Source organism: Protopterus annectens, chromosome 2.part1, assembly GCF_019279795.1.
Source record: "Protopterus annectens isolate FY-2018-M chromosome 2.part1, PAN1.0, whole genome shotgun sequence".
NCBI lineage: Eukaryota > Metazoa > Chordata > Ceratodontiformes > Protopteridae > Protopterus > Protopterus annectens.
The window spans coordinates 1,916,238,998-1,916,260,498 of NC_056729.1; the positions used below are offsets into that span (position 1 = coordinate 1,916,238,998).

At 36.6% G+C, this 21,501-nt stretch overlaps 1 protein-coding gene across 1 annotated transcript in view; it reads right to left on the reverse strand.

Moving 5' to 3' along the window:
• Window positions 1-20,615, reverse strand: part of LOC122794692 (E3 ubiquitin-protein ligase TRIM17-like) — a 512,331-nt gene extending 491,716 nt beyond the window's left edge. Inside the window, exon 1 of the mRNA XM_044063323.1 lies at window positions 19,850-20,615. Coding sequence (XP_043919258.1) covers window positions 19,850-20,332 — 483 coding nt within the window. The 5' untranslated portion in view covers window positions 20,333-20,615. The remainder of the gene's footprint in view (window positions 1-19,849) is intronic.
• Window positions 20,616-21,501: the final 886 nt, after the last annotated feature.

Here is a 21,501-nt window from a genome sequence, read left to right on the forward strand (position 1 = left end):
ACAGTGGTCTCACCTTCGATAACCACATCGCCACAACAGTCAAGAAATCCTTCTATGTGGCACACCTCATCACGAAGGGCTTTTCATCCAGAAAAAAGGAGGTCATTGTCCCACTGTACTCATCCCTCATTAGACCCATTATAGAATACAATGCCCCATTTGGTATGTACCTCTCAAGACATCTGCAACAACTGGAAAGGCCTCAGAAATACCTCACTAAAAGAATCACAGGCCTAAAGCAGATGCCCTACGCTGACCGCCTTTAACAACTCCAGCTATACTCTGTCGCATATCGTCTATTCAGAGGCGATCTCTGCTTAACATACAAGGCCATGTCAAACCCGGAGCTGTTGGACATGCTACACTTAAAGAAATCCCAATCCCTTAGAGCTACACGCTCCAGGGATCTAAACCTTGTCATCACAATAAACAAAACATGCTGGAGGGATAGGTTCCTGACCCAGAGACTCCCCAGACTCTGGAATAGATTGCCCATACATGTCAAGCAGAGTGCCTCTTTGGACCTTTTCAAGAGGAACCTTGACGATTGGATGGGAGAAAGGAAATTCACCCCAGGGATCACGTCAGTCGCCCTGCTAGACAGGGGTCCAGGAAAGTAAATAATGTGGGAAGAAAATAGCCAGGGAATTGTTATGGCTAGGCTTGTATAGGCCCTAGGGCTGATAGCCTAGTATCAACCTATGAACCTATGAACCTATGTTTGGGCACATTACTTCTTTAAGGTGTTAGTTAACTTTTACACAGACATGATTGTCTGCATTTCTTTTCATTCTCAAGGTTTAAATTCTTCATGTAAATGCTGTGTTGTGCAAAATTTTATAAATGTGAATCTCACTCGTTCTCTACCTTCAAAAAATTAAAATAGCGCATGTAAGAGTTAGTACGTTTTTATGACAGGCATATTATTTCCAGGTTGGCAAAACCATCAGCATCAGATGCACTCGTTTTGATAAGGAATACTTTAAAACAGCAGCTGGAGAGGACATTAGTTGCTAGTATAGCTGCAGAGAGCTTGCACTTTCAACGCTTCACATTGTCAGGTAAGCAGAGGACTGATTTATGGTCCGAATCATCAAATCGTCCCTCTCCAGCTTTCTTTGTGTCATACTGTGCGCATTTCTAATATAGCGGCTGATTCTGTTGTTGATAAATGGGACTCAGCAGCACAAACTCATGTCAGAGTTCAGAATATTCTTAAGCATGCTTCAAATAAGCCCAAGTTAATAGAAATTTGGTGGTGGCAACACCCTGCAGGAAGCAAAAGGTATACTTACTTCACTGTCAGGCATGAATTGCAGGTACATTATGATGATGATGATGATGATGATGATGATGATGATGATGATGAAAAAAACAGGTCTGGGAAGGGTTATAGACTCAGACAAAATGACAGCATGAATAATGGAATATGCAACTGTAGATATTACCATTAGATTATCACAGTTACAGCCAAGGCTTTGTTCATGGGATTTAGATCCATTAATATTTATGGGCAAAGAACCTGTACAATTAGCCAATGGATAATTAACTTTTGCAAATTAAGCCCAACTTCTACTGTAACCAGGTAGGATTCATTCAAATTAGAACTACAACTGTACATCATGGTGAATAAAGCTATATAAATGCACAAGGTGAATGGTAGACAGATGTAGAATGAGAAATCTAAGGACCAAGGAGACTTTAAAGCTTTACAGAGTGAAGCATGTGACACTCATCTCATTGAAATTAAAGAGGTCCCACTTTATAACTGTAAAGGTTAGTTAATAGCTTTTGGTCTACAGGCTGCATATCAGACAGCTTATTGGCACATAGTTAAAACAGACACATCACCAGATGTTCATCACTGCAGTATCTCCTAACCTAAGACTAAAACTGGAAACAAATCCATGTTCTGGTAATAAGGTCCTTATACATTTTTGCCAGTTCCAACCACCTTGTTCAAGTTAGGGAAGACAAAATAAAGTAGGCCTAGAATAAAGTCAGATCCTTAACACTTACTCACACGCGCACACACACACACACACACACACACACACACACACACGTGTGTGTGTGTGTATGTGTATATATATATATATATATATATATATATATATATATATATATAGAGAGAGAGAGAGAGAGATGTTATGGCTACAGAAGTTATGATCTAATACACCAAACATTGACTGGCAAAAATTGTCTATGTACTGTTATGCAGCTGGACAATTTAGATAATCATTTGGCTGAAAAACATAGCACATTTGGTGGTGGTAGTTAATCATGGCTAAAATGCAGCATTCTCCCATTATTTCAAGTTCAAGAGGCCACATTACAAAAAAGTGTTGGGGAGTTTAGCGGAGAAGTAATAGTCAGGGTGTGTAAAGGTGTGCGTGTGCCAAGAAACAGCCTTAATGCATGCAAACTGTATAATTTAAAAAGTGAATAAAAACATCATTAGTGCAGGCTACATACAAGGACCCAAAGACACAAATACATGCATAATTTGTATGCACCGAGGGATTCCCTTTGGTAGTGTGGGTGTATCAGGGTTCTTCTCTGAGCTCACTTCTGTTTATACTGGTGATGGATTATATTAGCAAAGAGGTCAAAGAGAACAGGTCATCAAAGTTGCTGTATGTAGATTATGTGGTATTACTAGCAGTCTCAGAACAGGAACCTTAGTAAACAATAAGGGAATGGATTGAAAAACTGAAGGCACACTGGATGAAACTGAGTACAGACAAGACAGTTGTCATGGCAGCAGATGGGAAAGAGAAGAAACTGAAAATTGAGATAGAAGGGAGTATCTTAGAATCGGTTAATAGCTTAACGTATCTCAGAGGTTGGTTGAGGAGAGAGGAAGTCTGAATGAGGAGGTCAAAGATGGAATCAAAGGTGTTGTAGCTAACTGTCACAGAGTGTCAGGGGTAGTGTTTGACAAATGAATGCCAAAGAAGATAGGGCTGTCATAGGAATTTTTTAAATGTTGCTTTACTTATGTCATGTGATCTTATAGATTGGCTAGTTATCTCTTTAAAATGACTGAAGTTGACTTTGTATGGATATGCATTGAGAAAGAGCTAGAGTCTCGAAAGCTTTGCTGTTTTGCTATTGTCTTTACTTCACATTAAATTTGGATGTTGAACTCCTGATTTATTCTTATTGAATTTGTTGCTTTTACCTTTTGGAGTTCTTTAGCTTTCAAGGAAGATTTTTATGCTTTTGGAATGCCAAAGAAAATGAATTGTAAGGTGTGCAAAACCGTAGTGCGAACAGTACGTCTGCATGGTACAAAAACCTAGGAAGTTAATGCAGAGCACCTGGGAAATCAAGAAGTGATGGAAATGAAGTGCTTGAGATGGGAGATGGGATGCACACTTTGGGATAAATAAATGACTTCATAAAAGCTGAAGTCAAAGTAAACACAATCACAAAGAAGGTCAAAGTACGAAAGCAGAAGACAGTTAGGTGAAGAAGATTTGAGACACACAGGTAGAAGGCAAAAAAACATGAGGATACCTAACAAAGAGATGGATAGAGTTTATGAGTAATGACCTGCAACTGTCAGACGTGACTGTCAAAACAGAGAGTGGCATTGAATTGAGACAGGTGGGGAAAGCTGATGTGACATAATATGGAAAAAAATGGAAAAAGGGGGCTGATGATAATGAATAAAGATAAGAAGTTACGTTACTAAGATGAGAAAGAAAACATAGGGCCTTGTCATACACTGCGTCTGTAATAAACAAGTAATATTATATACTAAATGTGTTACTTTATGGGATTTTCAAAAGAAATATGACTTAGGTATTGTGCTGTTTATTTATTTATTTATTTATTTATTGCATTTGTTAACCAGGAAAGTCCACTGGGCCTTGAAAGAGCCCATTTCCAGTGGAGTCCGAGGGAGAAAAGCTCCACAAGGTTAAATAGCAGTATACAAAAAATTTACATCAGTATTTAGCATTGACATAGGAATGTAGAGCAATGAATATAGACATGATTTGTACATTTGACAGATAATAGAAATATAACAAGCCATCAGGTTTACATTCAGGAGTAGTAAAATGGTACAGTTGTCATATGTATCTAATTAGACTACATGCTTATGCAGGCTACAGGAGAGAGGGAGTTCAAGTCACAGTTCCAGAAGTGGAATTAGTTATTCTGGTAAGTAGGGTGCAGGAGCATAGCCAGTGAGAAGTGAGGTGTAGCTTGAGTAACTTTTTGAATGCTGCAGGATTACTGATAGTTCTGATACTAGTGGGAAGATTATTGCATAGCTTGGAGACAGTATGGGAGTACAGCATCCCACCAGCTGATAGTCTGGGTCTGTTAACAGATAGTAACATTTTGCTTTCAGACCTGAGTTGGCATTTAGGATGGTACAGGTTTATTATGGAAGATAAGGAAGGGCAGGATTCTGGTTGGTAGATTATTTTGTGAGTTGTCATCAGATGTATATTCTTAAGATGGTGGGGGAATTCTAGCCATTTGAGCTGATGCAAAAAGGAATAGGGGTGTGTGTATGTATTTTTTTGTATTAGTGGCAAATTTGACAACCTTGTTATAGCAGGAGTCAAGTTTTGTTTGTAAGTGTGACTGTAAGTTTGTGAGGATAGGGGCACCGTATAGGAGAGTTGGGAGCAAGAAGGATGAGGTGAGGCTATCCTAGTTGAGTTGTTCAGAAAGTAGTTTTGTCTATACAGGGCACCGAGCTTTTAGTGGGTCTTCTTAACATTACTATAGATATTAAGGTCAAATGTTAATCTGTCGTCAATGAGGACACCTAATAGTTTGGTGCTTGGGACAACTTCTATGGTAGTATAGTTTTGGGAATGGATAGAGAGAGGTTGTATGTCAATATAGATGGATTTAGTGGAGGAGAAAACTAGGAGTTTGGTTTTATTGGGATTAAGGCTAGGTGGTTTTGGAACATCCATGTTTCAGTAGAAGTAAAGGCTTCTTGGGTAAGATGCTGCAGAACAGAGGGAGATTTGGAAGAGCAGAGGATGGTCGAATCATCAGCATATTGGATGACAGTACTGTTGGATAAGGAATTATGAAAGTCATTAATGAATATGTTGAACAACAGGGGACCAAGAATAGATCCTTGAGGGATATCTGTGTTAGTGCTCATGAAAGGAGAGGAGGAGTGCTGCCATATGGTAGCCTGGTGTCTATTGTTGAGATAGCTTCTTGAAAAGTTTTGTTGTACCTTTATAGCATAAATCTTACTATAGCAAATATCTTATTACCTTTTCTGAGAACTTGAATAATCTGAAGTGTCATTATTTCCTCAGTTATTTTTCTACAGTCAGACTATCTGACTAATGTTCATTTGCTGTTTGATGTTGCATTGTGCCTCTTTTCTATAATACTGATGCCTACAGTGTTTCAGCATCAGTATAATTCATTACATAAATGAACTGCTTCGGCACATACTGGACGAACCAATGATATAACTCTTCCTATGGTTTTGGTTTCTTCAATGTACCCACCGAGTATGCTTTAGCTTGATCTCAGTAAAGGTTGACCACTGTTTCTGATTTTAGTCTTACTGGCAGGTTTACGTTATGTTTTTCTTATTATTTTGTTGGACGTTAGTATAAGCAGAGTTAATTTTGTTAGCACTTAGTATTTGTTAATTACTTTAAAATATGATGGTTGGGATTCAAAAAGGATACCTCTAGTAGTCAGTCCTATATTCTGTTGTCAACCCTGAGAGATGCCCTTTCCAATTCAAAGACAGGCCCACTGTAGTGATAATATGGTTGGTAGAATCACTGTAGTGGGCTGCCTCTGTGGCAATGCTAAATGCTAATGAGGCATTTGTGGGAGTGAGCTATGCTAATTAGCAATGCACTATTCCGCAGAAATGCCTGCAGGAAGGGAGTTATGCTGCTGGGCAATTCAGAGAATCATTTGGCTACAAAAATTAACATGTTTGGTAATGTTAGTTATAATGGCCAAAATGCAGAATTATCCCATTACTTCCAGGTCAAGACATCACATTGCAAGCAAGTGTTGGTGAGTTTCTTAGAGAAGTATTGAGGAGGGTATGTGTGTCATTGTGCAGGTTTGTGTGGCAGTTTGTCTATGTGTCCACAGAGATATATGTGTATTCTAAGGTGAGAGTGTGTGTCTGTGTTTGTTTGTGTGTGTGTGTGTGTGTGTGTGTGTGTGTGTGTGTGTGTGTGTGTGTGTGTGTGTGTGTGTGTGTGTGCGTATGTCTGGGCAGTCACAATAGGGTAATCATTTAGGGGATCAGTAGAGTAGCAGTGTGTGTGTGTGTGTTTGTGTGTATGTGTGCTTATGGATGAATGTGAGAATGTGTCCATGTTGTCTTTTTTAAGAGAAACATGTTTTTGCCTACAACAGCTAAAGACAAGAAAGAGCTCATAAAGGGGCAAGAGATGAGTCTATTCTTGTCATTAACAAATTAAACAGTGCATCTGTGAACAGCAAGGGTTGTACTTGACTAGGCTTGTAAGGGCCCTCGGGCCATGACCCAAGTGACCTCCTATGATCTTATGATACAATGCAAGTGGCAATATTCTCTGAAATTTAATGTCTGTATAGGAGGAACCAAATATGCAAATGTACATAGCAACTGCACCTCTCCTGGTTACAGATTCGTTCTGATAGCTGCAACCTTCAGATGACTATAAGGGAGCAATGAAGCTGAGGTTTCTGTTCCTGGAGATTTTTCTCATAGACTGTATGGACCCTCCATGAGTTCTCCTCCCATCCTTCCATTTACTCTTCACACTGGCTGACGCATTTATTCAGGAATACTTCTAGATTTGTCAAAGCAAAAGGTAGATGTGCCTTAGACAGTTATTCTCTGTTTTACTCATGAAATATTGTTTCCACAATTACAGTGGTTGACGTTCTAATTTGCCATATTCTTACATCAGCGTTTGAGTTGTTAAAAGCACCCTTAGGACATAACTACTCAGAGTATGATGTTTTACTTCCAGTAAGCATGGTGCACAGACAGATCCCCCATTCTGTGGCTTCACAGAGTAGATGAGTGACTTAATGTATTCAAAAATGCACCACAGAAATCATAAACTACATATTCTTCTGTAAAAATAAGCCCGAAACATAGCTAGCAAGTACCGATCGATTAAAAAATGAAATCTGCTGCACTTAAGAGGGATAGAAAGAGGAGGAGAAGCAAAGTCAGTTCAGTACAAAACAGATGATAACGTTATAAAGTGAACCGCAGAAAAACCTCTGAAAATTCAATAGGACTGCAACACAAAAAAATCCTGTTTCAGTTGACCACCCTTAGTCAAATCACTGAGCAGTTTTGAGAAAGAGAATTTAATCATTTAGTACTAACTGATACCTCAGAAGTTAATTCCTGTCTTACCTCCTTATCCCAGGAAATGGCTGAGAAACCCAACTATCATTTCTAGAAAATAATGCCACTTTTTCAGACATGATAAGCAGATAAATCAGTAGAAAACACCTAGCCTGTTTTAGCTAACTGCAGTGCTTTCAATCTGCAAAATTGACACAAAGAAGGAAACTTCATAAATCTAAACAACTACTGAGCCATTACTTTTTTTTTTTTTTTTTTAAGCAAAACAAGAACAATGCAGGACAACCTCAAGGTTCGCAGCGAAAACCACAGCAGGAAACGGAAGGGAACCAGCGTTTCTTTAGTAATCCAATTTTTATTAAAGTAGAGCCAGTAAAAACAAAGAGTTTTGATGAAGTCAATACAAATAGGTAATACAGTTCTATTCTTCACTCGAAAAAAACGTGAGCCACAACAAATAATTCCAATGGATCAAGCGCTTTCGCCCGGGCTCTCCCGGGCTTTCTCAAGATAACTTTATTGTGCAACCTATATCCTTATATACCCCTTGGTTGCTTAATTGATTGTATAATTGTTTAATTAGGACATTATCAAGTGTTTCCATATTTAAAGCTGTATGCCTTTCATAAGATACGCAATGTTAAAACTGTTAAAAAATTATTAAAAAATTAAAGAATTATTAAATGTTGCCTTTTTTTTGCAACATATTTTATATTCTTTAACTCGCCCTCCTTATTATGGAGTACTTTATTTAACCAAACTGTTTGTGTTTGTGTATGTGGTAGACTTTCAACCAGGCCGCTTTTTTTGCGATAAATAAACTTCTTTTTTTATGTTTTATTGTGCTCCTTGCCCTTGAGTAGAAAGCCATGCTTATAAGGATTAATCGTGGATGATGTTTGTCATCTCTTAACATTGGGTTCACTAATTTGGTCACTGATATATTAGCATTTTATGGATATGTACTACATTTTTCTATTATTCTTAATTATTAAAATTAATATATTACTACTGTTGTTTTTATTGATTTTCATATTTTCTACAATTAAAAGAATTTTTATTTGAGTTTATAAAATGTTAGTTCCTACTTCAAAAATTAATTAACTATAATTATTATAAATATTATAAATATTATAAATACCTATATAAATAACAGTAAAAATACATATGTACATTTCATAGAATTTATAACATTTATTTTTTGTATTTTTTATTTACATTTTAATTTTAATTTTACTATATAAATAGGCCATAAAATAACCATTAAATAAATATATACCTTATTACCTTTAATAAATAAATAATTATTAGTTAATTATGCAATATATTATTATGTGTATATAAAATATCCAAAGTTTTTTTAAAAACTTAAAACCATTTTGAAAAACCTGTTTTTCTTAGTATCCATGCTTAAATTTCTACATCATTGTTGTTTTGTTATAGTTTTGCCCTTCTCTGTTTCAATACACTACTTATACTAACATGTTCATTTAGCCCTGGTGCTTTTGCAGCATTTAATTTAATTTGCCAAACTAATTCCCTGTATTCCAGGGATGTTTCCCAGTCTCCCCCTCTAATGTCATTTTTTACCTGCTCAAGCACTAAAAATTTTAAGTTCATTTCTTTACATATTAAAGAATGTTTGAAGAATGCATTTGTTTCTTTCTTTATTTTTATTTCGTAGGAATGTTCATATACTCTTCTTTTTAACGTTCGTTCTGTTTTTCCTACGTAAAAAGATAAACAATGCTGACATATTCCTAAGTATATTATACCCTTCAAATTACAATTGTAATGCCCTAGGGAATATAAACCTATACTTCTTGATTTTAAATATAAACCTATGTCATCAAGCATAAAAACACATTGCTTGCAGGTTCCACATTTATAAGTACCCCTCATTAATTTTGTGTTGTTTGGGTTGTTACTTGTTTCTTTTTCAAAAAGGTTTTTAAGGTTGTTATTTTTCTTCCTTATAAACTTTGGTAATTTAGGAATCATTTTGTTAATTTCCAAATTGCTTGACAACACCGGCCAATATTTTGTAATAATGGCTTCTATTTCTTTACTATCACTGTTGAATGTGTATACAAATGCCTGCTTGTTGTATTCTTCATTGTTTTTAATTTCTTTTGTATTATTCATAAGTTCATTATTTAAAAGTGGGGCATATTTTTCATTTCTTTTCATTGAAATTTCATTAATTAAAATGTTAATCAAACCTAAAGGGTACTCTTTCTCTAGAAAAAGGGTCTTTAAATATTCCATTTCAACTTGGAATAAATGGTCTGTGCTACAAATTCTTGATGCTCTAATTAGTTGGCCATTAAGGGTACTCTTTTTTTGGAAATATGGGTGACTACTGTCAAAATGTAAAAACATGTTTGAATAAGTACTCTTTCTATAGATACTAGATTCAAAGTTTTTGGTTTCGTTATTTTTCATTAAATTAATGTCCAAATAATGTAATTGATTGGAATTAATTTCATAGGTGAACTTTAAAAAGTTAGTAGATCTGTTAATATAATCTATAAAACTAATAAAATCATGGTAAGTACCTTTCCATAAAATGCATATGTCGTCCAAAAATCTTTTGTAGTGGACAATGTATTTGGCCCAATTTGATGTAAAGATGTGTTCCAGTTCCCAATGGTGTAGGACTAGGGAACATGCTGGAGGGACAGATTCATCACCCAGAGACTCCCTATGCTGTGGAACAAAATCCCGGTACATGTGAGGCAGAGCACCTCGCTGGCCTTGTTCAAGAGGAATCTTGACCAATGGATGGGGGATCGCAGATATACCCCAGGGATTACTTCAGTGTCACTGCTTGACAGAGGCACAGCAAAATAATAGGCATAGTTTTATTCAAACTAAAGGGGTGGCGAAAGCCAAATAACTATGGGCTAGGCTTATAAATGCCCTTGGGCAGATAGCCTAGTATGAACCTATGAACCTATGAACCTATATGCTGATGCACACGGTGTACCCATGGCTACACCCTTGCTTTGTTTAAAAAGTTCTCCATTAAAAATTATGAAATTGTTATTTAAAATAATTCCCATAAATTCTACTATTAACTTAATGATATCACCGTTAAAGGTCGTGAGTTTAACTAACATTTCATTAAACCATTCAAGTCCTATTTCATGTGGGATGCTTGGGAATAAGTCAATAATGTCAATGGTAATCATAAACTGTGTCTCTGCAAAAAATTCATTTTTTATTCCTTTTAAAAATTCCCATGAATCTTTGCAAATACATTCTAATGATGTTAAACATTTTTTGGTCATACTGTCGATGTATTTTCCTAGTGGCTCAGTAATGCCCTTTGCTCCCGCTACTATTGGCCTAAATTTTAAAGGTTGAAGGCCCTTGTGGACTTTTGGTATTCCAAAAATTATGGGGGTTAATGATTTTTGTACAAGGAGATAATTAAAAAGCTGTTCATTTATTGCTCCTTGTAAAAGGTGATCTTCTAAGTAGTACTTAATTTTACTATAAGCTATGTTTCTTTCGTTTATAGAGATTTGTGTATATTGTTCTGTGTCATGTAACATGTTATGAATATAAGTTTCATAAACTTGTTGATACATAAGTACTACCCCACCCCCTTTGTCCGTTTTCATCACCCTTACTTTCTCTTTTTTCAAGAATGTTAGCAACTTGTTGTATTCATCTGGGAAGTTATTAGATTCTTTGTATTTGCTTTGTCTATTCAACCTTCTAAACTCATTCTCCACTAATTCCTCATAAATTTTAAGTGAAGAATGCAGTGGGGGGTTAAATGTGCTTTTCCTGCACAATCCTTGTTGTGTGTTTTGCATATTACCAAAATAAATATTTAAATTCAATTGCCTCATAAATAGTTTTAAATCAATTATAGTATTGGTAATATTAATGGAGGTATCAGGTACAAAATGTAGTCCCTTTTTGAAAAGTTCAAAAAATGTCCCATTAATTTCTACCTCTGTGAAATTATATATAGAGAGATTGTCTTGTTTGGCTATTGTGCATGCATGGGTAGATGTGTGAGTGGTTTCTTCTTGGTTTCTAGTATCTATTGTTCCTATCACACCTGGTGTATTGGAGGTTATCTCCTGAATCTGTTCCACATTTGTGCCGATTGATTTACTTCTCGATTCATTTGTCTTCCTGGTGCTTGCTGAAAAACCTGCTTATTACCATGATTGCTTTTTTGTGCAAGCCTTTCGCTTCTTCTGGGAACCTCTATCCAATCATTATTTTCATTTACATTAACTTCATTGTTAGTTGTTCTCTCCTGGTAATTAGGTCTTGTTGAAACAATTCTGCTTTTTTTACTAAAACAATATGCTGTGCCATTCCTATATTCTTCTAAATCTCTTTCAAGTTTCTTGATTTTTCTCATGACTACTCTATTACAATGGTCATCTACCTCTTTAAATGCTTGTTCATAATCATGTTTCACCCCACTAAAATTCATATTGTTTGTTATACTATCATTTAGTTTATCAATTTCATTTAGCAAGGCTGCAGCTTTACTTTCATAGTCATTAATCATCAATTTCAACATTTCTACCCCTGTTTTATTAAACAAAGCAGTGATTTCATTAAATAGCTTTGTACCCGGTTGTGCATTATTTGGCAGCCTATTACACTGTAGCCCTTTTGGGATACGTTCCACCCTTACACATTCAGTCAAGTATTCTATTTCCATTTGGGCCGTTCTGAATGCATACAGTTTATTGTTTAATTCGGTTACCAAATGTTCAATATTATTATTTTGAACATTGTAATTTTGTTGTACAGTACCTTGTGCAAACATAAAATGTTTGCTTGTCCATTTTTTTAGGTTAAAATCCTTATTTTGCTGTCCTAGGTTTGGGTGCGGAGTCTTGCTTCGTGTGTTTTGGGAGCTCTGGTTGTATACCCGGTCGTCTTCAAATACTTCCGTGGACAATCTTTTCCTTTTTACCGTCGGTTCTTTTTCAATTAAAAGTTCTTGCTGGTTTGGTGGTGGTGCCATAACGTTAGTAGTACCATCTTTCGTGAGTAACCCGCTGAGTTGTGAGAGTAGGCAAATCACTTGCCTAAATTCTCCCCGTGTTACTGGTGCGTCGTCATCGCTATTGTTGTCTTCAATTAGAATGTTGGGCGTATTGTTAAAGTCCGAGGTTCCTACGTCTTCCGCCATGTAGCAAACAACTAATAAGCAAAACAAGAACAATGCAGGACAACCTCAAGGTTCGCAGCGAAAACCACAGCAGGAAACGGAACGGAACCAGCGTTTCTTTAGTAATCCAATTTTTATTAAAGTAGAGCCAGTAAAAACAAAGAGTTTTGATGAAGTCAATACAAATAGGTAATACAGTTCTGTTCTTCACTCGAAAAAAACGTGAACCACAACAAATAATTCCAATGGATCAAGCGCTTTCGCCCGGGCTCTCCCGGGCTTTCTCAAGATAACTTTATTGTGCAACCTATATCCTTATATACCCCTTGGTTGCTTAATTGATTGTATAATTGTTTAATTAGGACATTATCAAGTGTTTCCATATTTAAAGCTGTATGCCTTTCATAAGATACGCAATGTTAAAACTGTTAAAAAATTATTAAAAAATTAAAGAATTATTAAATGTTGCCTTTTTTTTGCAACATATTTTATATTCTTTAACTCGCCCTCCTTATTATGGAGTACTTTATTTAACCAAACTGTTTGTGTTTGTGTTTCTTTTTTTTTTTTTTACCAATGGGGCTAAGTTCCTTTAAACTGTGTCAAACTGACAGTCTGCTACCCATCTCATACCTCGTAGACTAAGGCTAGACATTCAACATGATCTTATATCTGGGTCAAGGTATTTATTTTACATTTGTTTACTGGGATAGTCCAACTTGGAATGAAGCCAATTTTCAGCAGAGTCCCAGGGAGAAACACTCCAGACACATGTTTTGTAATGTGGGAGGAAACCAGTGTACACAGAGAAAACCCACATGAACGCAGGGAGGACATGCAGACTCCGCACAGAAAGCACTACAGCCGAGAATTGAACTGGAGAACTTCTTGGTGTGAAGCGACAATGCTACCGCTGCACCACTGCACCATCTGTATGGTATGGAGAATTTCTTAATAATGATGTCATAATATACCAGGAAAACAGTCAACAGTGGTGAAAAACTATCAACAGTGGTGAAATGGTTTTAAGAACAACTTAAGACCTTTTCAAACCATTAAGTTTGGTCAGCTGCCATGCCTATCAGGTCAGTCAAAGATACTGGTATATGTAGCTCATACCTACAGTAGATTGGAAGTTACATCTCTGATAGAAAACTAGAGAACAGTCTGCCCTCTGATACATAGGAAAAATGATCATCATGAGTCATAATATTATCTGCTCTTCGGGGATCACCACTTAATCCTTTGTTATATAAAATGTGCCAGCCATAGCTGTTCAACTCATATTTAACATAAGGGACAGACCAAGAAATAATCAGGAACAATCACTGAAACTTATTTTAAATATTATAAATATTAGCTTGAAAAGATATCAGAATAATAGAAAGTGAAATAACACAAGTTATCTAAAGTAAAAGAAGTCTATAACTCTAATTACTGTCAATATTTACAAAATGTAATCCTCCGGGGAGACAGCAAAAATTTCAGCCAAAATTACGGACATACTTGAAATTCGGAGCCATTTGAGAAGTCTGATGCCAACACAGTGACCAGATATTGCTTGATCTAATATAACGATAATTAAGTAGTTATCTCCAATGTTTACACTGCCATAGAAAAAGGAGCAAAACTCATTTAAAACTGACCTTAGTATTCTACAGCATTGGCTGAAAAACTCAGTCTTCACCTTAACAATATTAAAACTGAATGGTAACTTTTGTCATATGTTTGACTACCTCTGTCTCCATTTGTCTGCTAAGTGATTCTGAATAAGTCACTTAGCAAGGGAGCACTTGCAGCCTCCAAGAAAATGGGTCTTGAATTAAAGTGACAACCCAGTAAATAAAAATGTAAACAAAAATAATTTAAAAATATTGTATAGCCACACAATAGTCTTTTTTCATAAATTCTATAGTGCCATCTTAGAGTTAGTGAAGTCCATTAAATATCTCAGGTGTGTATTACTAATTAAGAGTTTAATTGTGGCTTACATACAGAATTTGCAGTTGAAAAAAAGAATAAAAGAAATGCCTGTTCTACAGAGCCAAACAACTCTTCATGCAAGCTACCCATTCAAAAGTAAACCCATCATTTCTTCTTTTGCAAATATAAGGTGAAAACTGTTAAAAAAGCTTTCATCCCTCATTATTAAAAAATTGTGAAAACATACCACAGTATTACTGAATTTGCCACCAGCAACTGAAAAAGATGCCTTCAGTGCATCAATTTAGAAAAACTAAATTGCTTTGAACTGGTTAACACGATAATATTTGCTCACCTAACTCTTGCATATAATATCCTTTACAAGTTCACATGTCCTGTCGTTAGCAACACTATTTCACAGTATAATCCAAGCAAGAATATGCAGTGTATGGGCACAGCCATCCTCAGTGTATGAAAAGTCAAACAATAAGTCATCCACTATAAGAAAACAAAACTTATTACCTCATATGATAACTGCCTGGCCACAGCAAAAGTACATAAATGCTCATATTGCATGTACCTGAGTTTGCCAGATTACAAGTACATGATATTATATATATATATATATATATAGGATCTATATTATATCACTGAATGCTTAAATAAGTGAACAGTCATTAATCAACCCTATGTAAGCAAAAGCTTACAATTTTGAACTGTCGGAACAGCGACTTTTTTCCTTGGGAAAAAAAATCGCTCTTCCAACAAAAATAAATAAATAAATAAAACACTTTAAACATTACATTAAGTGGGGGCTTCGCTCGCATACTCCCTGATGTGGGGGGCTGGCCCCCCACACCCCCACTACTTAAATATACCAACTCTGAGACCGCACTACAGTGCCGAAAATGTCAAACTAACGAAGCGGCCAAGCAAATTCTTTCCCAGGGAAAGAATTCACTTAAAATCCGCATCGATATTTTGCCATTTCAGTCTTTTGAGTTCGACCAAGATGTATTCAAAAGAATGCGTCTTCAGTCTTCTAATAGGGAACCTATATATATATATCTATATATATATATATATATACAGATAGATATGCGGCTGTACTTTACAGGCTCGAATTTCAAAACTTTGAACTACAAATGTTCGAGACCATAAGATCGAAGTTTTGAAACTGCAAAATTACAATAAAAAGAAGAAAAACTATTTTTTTTACATTGTTGACCCCCTGCTAAATAAATATGCCAACTCTAAGATCGTAATACAGTGAGGAAAATGGTAAATTTCTCGTTCACCACTGTATGGCAACCTCCATTCAAAATCATCGAAGTTTCAAAACTTTGACCTTATGGTCTTGACCACTAAGAAAAGAGCTCTTATTTCAGTATGGATTGCTTCCTTACTTTAATAGGTTCACCCAGAGGTTCTGCACCTTACTAAAAAAATGAAAAGCACTGAACGATTTGTCTTACTCTTTCTCAGAGATGTTGATGAGTTAGTAAACCACCCAAAAGATTCTGCATTTTCGGTATTAATCAGTGTCGTCTACATGAAATGATCAAAAGCACATAAGGAAGTGTCTCTTGAGCTACTGAGATCAACTATCAGTGATGTAAGCAAATACAATGCAGGTAACTGAACTGCAAGCCAAAAGCAAGCAACAATATGGAGCCTTTGGATATTTCCTCCTTCAATTTTGCAATCAACTTTGTCTTCTTCATGTAAAGGAATTTCTACATGCCAGCTAAAAAGCATAGTCAGCACTCACTTGTGTAACACTTGAAATTCTCTCTGGCTGCACAGTAAGGTCCATCAATTTCACAGGTTTTAAAAATGTACTTACTAAATAAAATCTAATATTAGGAAAAAGAACTAAATTAAAGCTTTCTGAGTGGTCTACCATTATTAGGTAACCATTTGAAATGTCAGGACCTGCTAGAGTTAGTCCCGAAATATAGAAACTGCATGGCTGCTGAAAAATGGACTTACATATACTTAGTCCGAGATGCTATTTCTCAGAATATTCCCTTTCATTGGAGGTATGGTGATCTCAGAGTTGGTATATATACATTTGGGATGTGTAAGGGGCTTATAAATATAGATATATGTGATTATATCATCATTGGTTAACAGTAAAATTGTATGACACACAAAACGAGTGAAGCCCCCACTATCAGTAAACCCCTCCTACAAAACATAGCTCATGCATCATCTGCATAGTGCTAATGTCAGAGAAAAAGTGTTTAGAAATATAATTTGTAGGCTTAGGGTTAGAGGCAAAGGTAGAGTTAGGGCTGCAGTTAGCACACGAGAAAGTTCACCCCCTAACATCACCTTACTCATGTGCTAACCCTCAGCATACATGTACTCTGACCCCATCCCTAACCCTGCACATTATTTTACTTACATTCCTTTCTCTAACAGTATCACTAATCCAGACAAAAAGGCACTGAAAAGCTACAACTCTAATCAGACGCAATACTTAATCTATCCCCTTACCCATTCCTAATTGTAACCTTAACCCATGAAAACTTGTACAAGCAGATTACTGGATGTAAGAAAGTCTTACACATTTTCACAACTGCCACTTTTTAATTCAAATGTTTATTTTCTGCACATTCCAATGTGCCTAAGCTAAATAAAGCTTGAATTGAACCAAATGTGATTCACACATATGTACATCCACACATTTGTGCTGTTCCTTAGTCTTACCACCACAAAAACTTGTCAGCCAAATGAGTTGTCAGCCCAATGAATGACAGCTATATCAAGCTAGATCTATTTATGTTTATAATATATAATCTATATATATATATATATATATATATATATATATATATATATATATATGGATCTACAGTATATAAGCAAATTTATGTTTCACCGAAACATAAATCCACATATAATTACGCGAAAGTGCCTTTTATCGAAAATGCATTTTCGCATAATAAAGTCTGAAAAATAGAGTAGTAAGGGGGATGCTGATTGAAAACATGCTTTGATGTACAACTAATGGGACTTTTACTGAGATCGTGGTACAGTGGGGATGAGGGAACGTTCCCTTTTTCCCACTGTAGTGCAATCTCTGAGTGAGAATATTTAAGTGGGGGGTGTGGGGTTGCAGGGGGGCTTGCCCCCTGCATAAATGTGTTTTCAGTATTTTTTTGTTTTTTTTAATGGATTTGCATGAAAGTGCATTTTCGTTGAAACGCATTTTCGTGTAAATACATTTGCGGATTTACGTTTCGCTGAGATGTAAATTCATTCAAAGACAGTAGATCCATATACAGATATATATATATATATATATATATATATAGAGAGAGAGAGAGAGAGAGAGAGAGTGAGTGGCAGGGAGAAAGAGAGAGAATGAAAGATACATATGTGTCTTTCCCAAAGTACAAATCGTTTAATTCTATATTTGGCTTCTTTATTAATTACTTATGTTTCAAATGGAACCTTAAATTCATTTATTCCAATGATTTGCATTTTTCTGTAACTACACACTCCTTTCATTTCTTTACTTGTGCTGTCAACAAATTCTACCACAGAGTCCAACCATTCATCTTACACATTTCCCATTTTTTCTCCCCACACCTTCCCTGAAAGTGGGGAGTAGGATTTTGATCAAATGCTGGTTTTAAGAATTTGGCAAACAGAAAAATAATCAGCCACAAGAGTCATTGCAGGGTATTTTTTGTTTTCTACCTGTCTTTTGCTGAAACCATCCTTTGAAGCAATTCCAGCACTGATTTTTAAGTAGCACACATAGCAGGGGCACAGTCCACTGCAGGGGTTTTGGGTGAGCAAAGTAAAGTCTCTAGGGAAAAAAACAGTATTGTGCCAGACAGGGAAATGCACATTAGGCTAAATGTATATCTAGTTTGTCGTACCTACTCTGGTGGCAGAGACAATTAAAACCCTGAGTACTGCCCAGCTGCCCAGCTGCCCAGCTGATCTGGGTTTGATTAGCATCTTGGGTGACTGGCAGAGTGATAGTGAGGAATGGCTGCTACCATCCTGAGGGAGGACAACCCTGAGAGCATCTTTGGTGATGATCCCTGCTGGAAGCTGGGAATATACCTGTCAGGGGGTGTACCCAAAGTAGCAGAAGGAGTGGGGACATGGCTTAGCTGACAAGAAGGTATGATGAAAAATCTCGAATCCCCACTGCACACCCATCCCTGGAATTTACCACAGGAACCACAAGGGAGAGAGTAACAATAAAATAAATCATAAATGTATCCTTCCGGTGAATGTTGACAGCCAGACCCACTAGGATGCCATTACGTTCTGTGCTGGCCACAGTCATACTGAATGAAGTCTCGGGGATAGTCGGTGGCTAGGGCACTGGTTATGGAGCATTATGATTTTACAGGTTCCCTTTTTAATTTCAAAATAGTGAAATCCCGAATTTCAGTATTTCGAAATTAAAATACCGAAGTTTTGAAATACTGGTAAACCAGAAGTGCAAAATTCAAAATCCAGAAGTACGGAGATTTTGAATTAGCCCTTCCAGGGTTGTGGTGTGTGAATGGTAACATGTGAGTTTGAGTATATATCACTTCTGTGTCACTGTTAGACAGAGGCACAGTATACTAACCTCGAAAAAGGGCATAGCAAAATAAATTTAAAATGGGTGGTGAAAGCCAAACACATTCTGACTAGGCTTATAAATGCCCTAGGGCAGATAGCCTAGTATGAACCTATGAACCTATGAACCTATGTGTATGTCTGTTGGTTAGGGGCTTTAGTGTGTGTCAGTGTGTGTTTTGACTGTGATGTGTGTGCGAGGGTGTGTACAATATGTGGGAGTGAGTTGTTTGTGTGTCTGATTGTGCGATCTCGGCGTTAGTATATTTAAGTAGGGGGTGGGGGGTGCAGGGGGCTTGCCCCTCTTATTATCTGTAGTGTAGGATATTAGATTTGAGTTGGGGTGTTGTGTGTATGTGTTTGTGTGTGCTGTATCTTTAGTGCAGTGTCGAGATTTTGAATTTTGCAGTTTTAGGGTTTCGGTGTTTGGTGTCTTCGGCTATGTAATTTCGAAATACTGAAATTAGGGATTTTACTATTCCAAAATTACAGAGTGAATCCGATTTTACATAGCAGAGAAGAAAGCTGACCCCCCCCCCAAATAAAAAGTATCTATTTGTCCAAGCGAGGAAGCTACATTTTGCAGGATGTTCCACCCTCCTCAAATGGTCATATCCAAGTAGGAAGGTAAGGTAATCAAAACATAATTAAGTAGTTTAAGTTATCTGTTAATTTGTTACTTCTAAATTACTAGTAATTGTTGAAAAATGCACTACACTGAAATATTATCACCTTTCTTAAACTTGCACATAGTGGTTTCTTTATAAACTGCCAAAAGTTTCTAATGGTCTTATTTATTCTGGAAAAGACTACATTTGAAAAACAATATTAATTCCTACCTTGAATTCTTTCTCAGCCTCATCTAATGTGACAACGCCATGACCTCTGTGGTAGCTTGACATATTACACAGCATACATATTGCTTTTCTGTCCACATTGCAGAAAAGATTCAATTTTTTGTCATGTTCAGTACAAATTTGTGTTATCTTTGAGCTATTTTGTTTCTGAAAATGTTTTTCTTTTGAATCCGCATAGGCATAAGCTGTCTCTTGCTGTCCTCTTATATTCCCTTGTTTAAGTCTTAGTCTTTCTGCAATGTTTCCCAATTGCCTGTTTGTTCTCAATATTTTCTGAAGAGATCTTCTTTGGCATTCTGGACAACAGAAACAGTCAGATGACCGTGACCAGAAATCTGTAATACATGTCCGGCAGAAGTTGTGGTCACATTCAGTAGAGACAGGATCAGTGAATAAATCCAGGCAAATAGAACAGGTAACTTCATTTGTTAAACTGCTGAGTTGTCCTAATTCTGCCATATTCATAGAAGAATGTGCTTTCTGTTTATGTTACCTTTTAGTGTGAGTAAATGCTACTGTTAAGGCTGATAGCTGACTCGTTGCTGATTCTGGTTTGTCTGTTTAAATGCTTGAATATATAATTATAGCCTGACAATGTGTCACACCTAGTATTCTATCAGATAATGCCTTCAAGTGCAGTACTTTCCATGTGAAGTTTTGCAAATAAATAGCCATAGCCAAATGCGTTTTTCCCCTTTTATCAATGGAGCTGTTTCAAAATGCATAAAAACAAGCTGCAGAGAAAATAAAGGATGTTCACTTTTAAGTGTTAGGGCTTACTAACTTGGGACACTTCTGATTTACTTTCTGTTCCACATTTGTGCATTAACCTGAAGGCAATTTCATTGCACAGATTCTTTCAAATTTTGCTAAGGTCTCATTCCAGACTGACATGCAGAGAACTAAGAAGGACGGAGGAAGTTCAAATGATTTTCATGCATTTACTGGAAAATAAAACTGCATTCATGTTAACTTAAGATATTAGTCATGCAGTAAAACCAGCCAAGGATTTTTCATTAAAAATGTGAAATTGTAATTAAAGGAATGACTAACATTATGAGGACTCTTCTTTGCATATTTGTTATTCAGGTCAGTTGTTTCAACCCCTCCCCCCCCAACACACACACACACACACACACACACACACACACAGACACACACACACACACACACACACACACACACACACACACACACACACACACACACACGCACACACAGATTCACGCACGCATCAACACCTGTCTTTTTTGCAGTTTAAACAGATATTTTATTGGCTGGTACATTCGTAGGTTCAGAGGTTGGTGCTAGGCTATTGGCCCTAGGGCCTATATAAGCCTAGCCAAATGGTACCCTGGCTTTTGCTACCCAAGAAAATTATTTTCCTGTGCCCCTGTCAAGCAGAGCCACAGAAGTGATCCCCGGGGTGAATTTCCTATCTCCCATCCAATCATCAAGATTTTTCTTGAAGAGTGCTAATGTGGATCTTTGTTTGATATAGATAGGTAGTTTGTTCCAGAGTATGGGAAGTCTCTGAGACAGGAATCTATCCCTCCAGCATGTTCTATTTATTGTGGTGACAAGGTTTAGGTCCCTAGAGCGTGCAGCTCGGAGGGATTGGGATTTCTTTACGT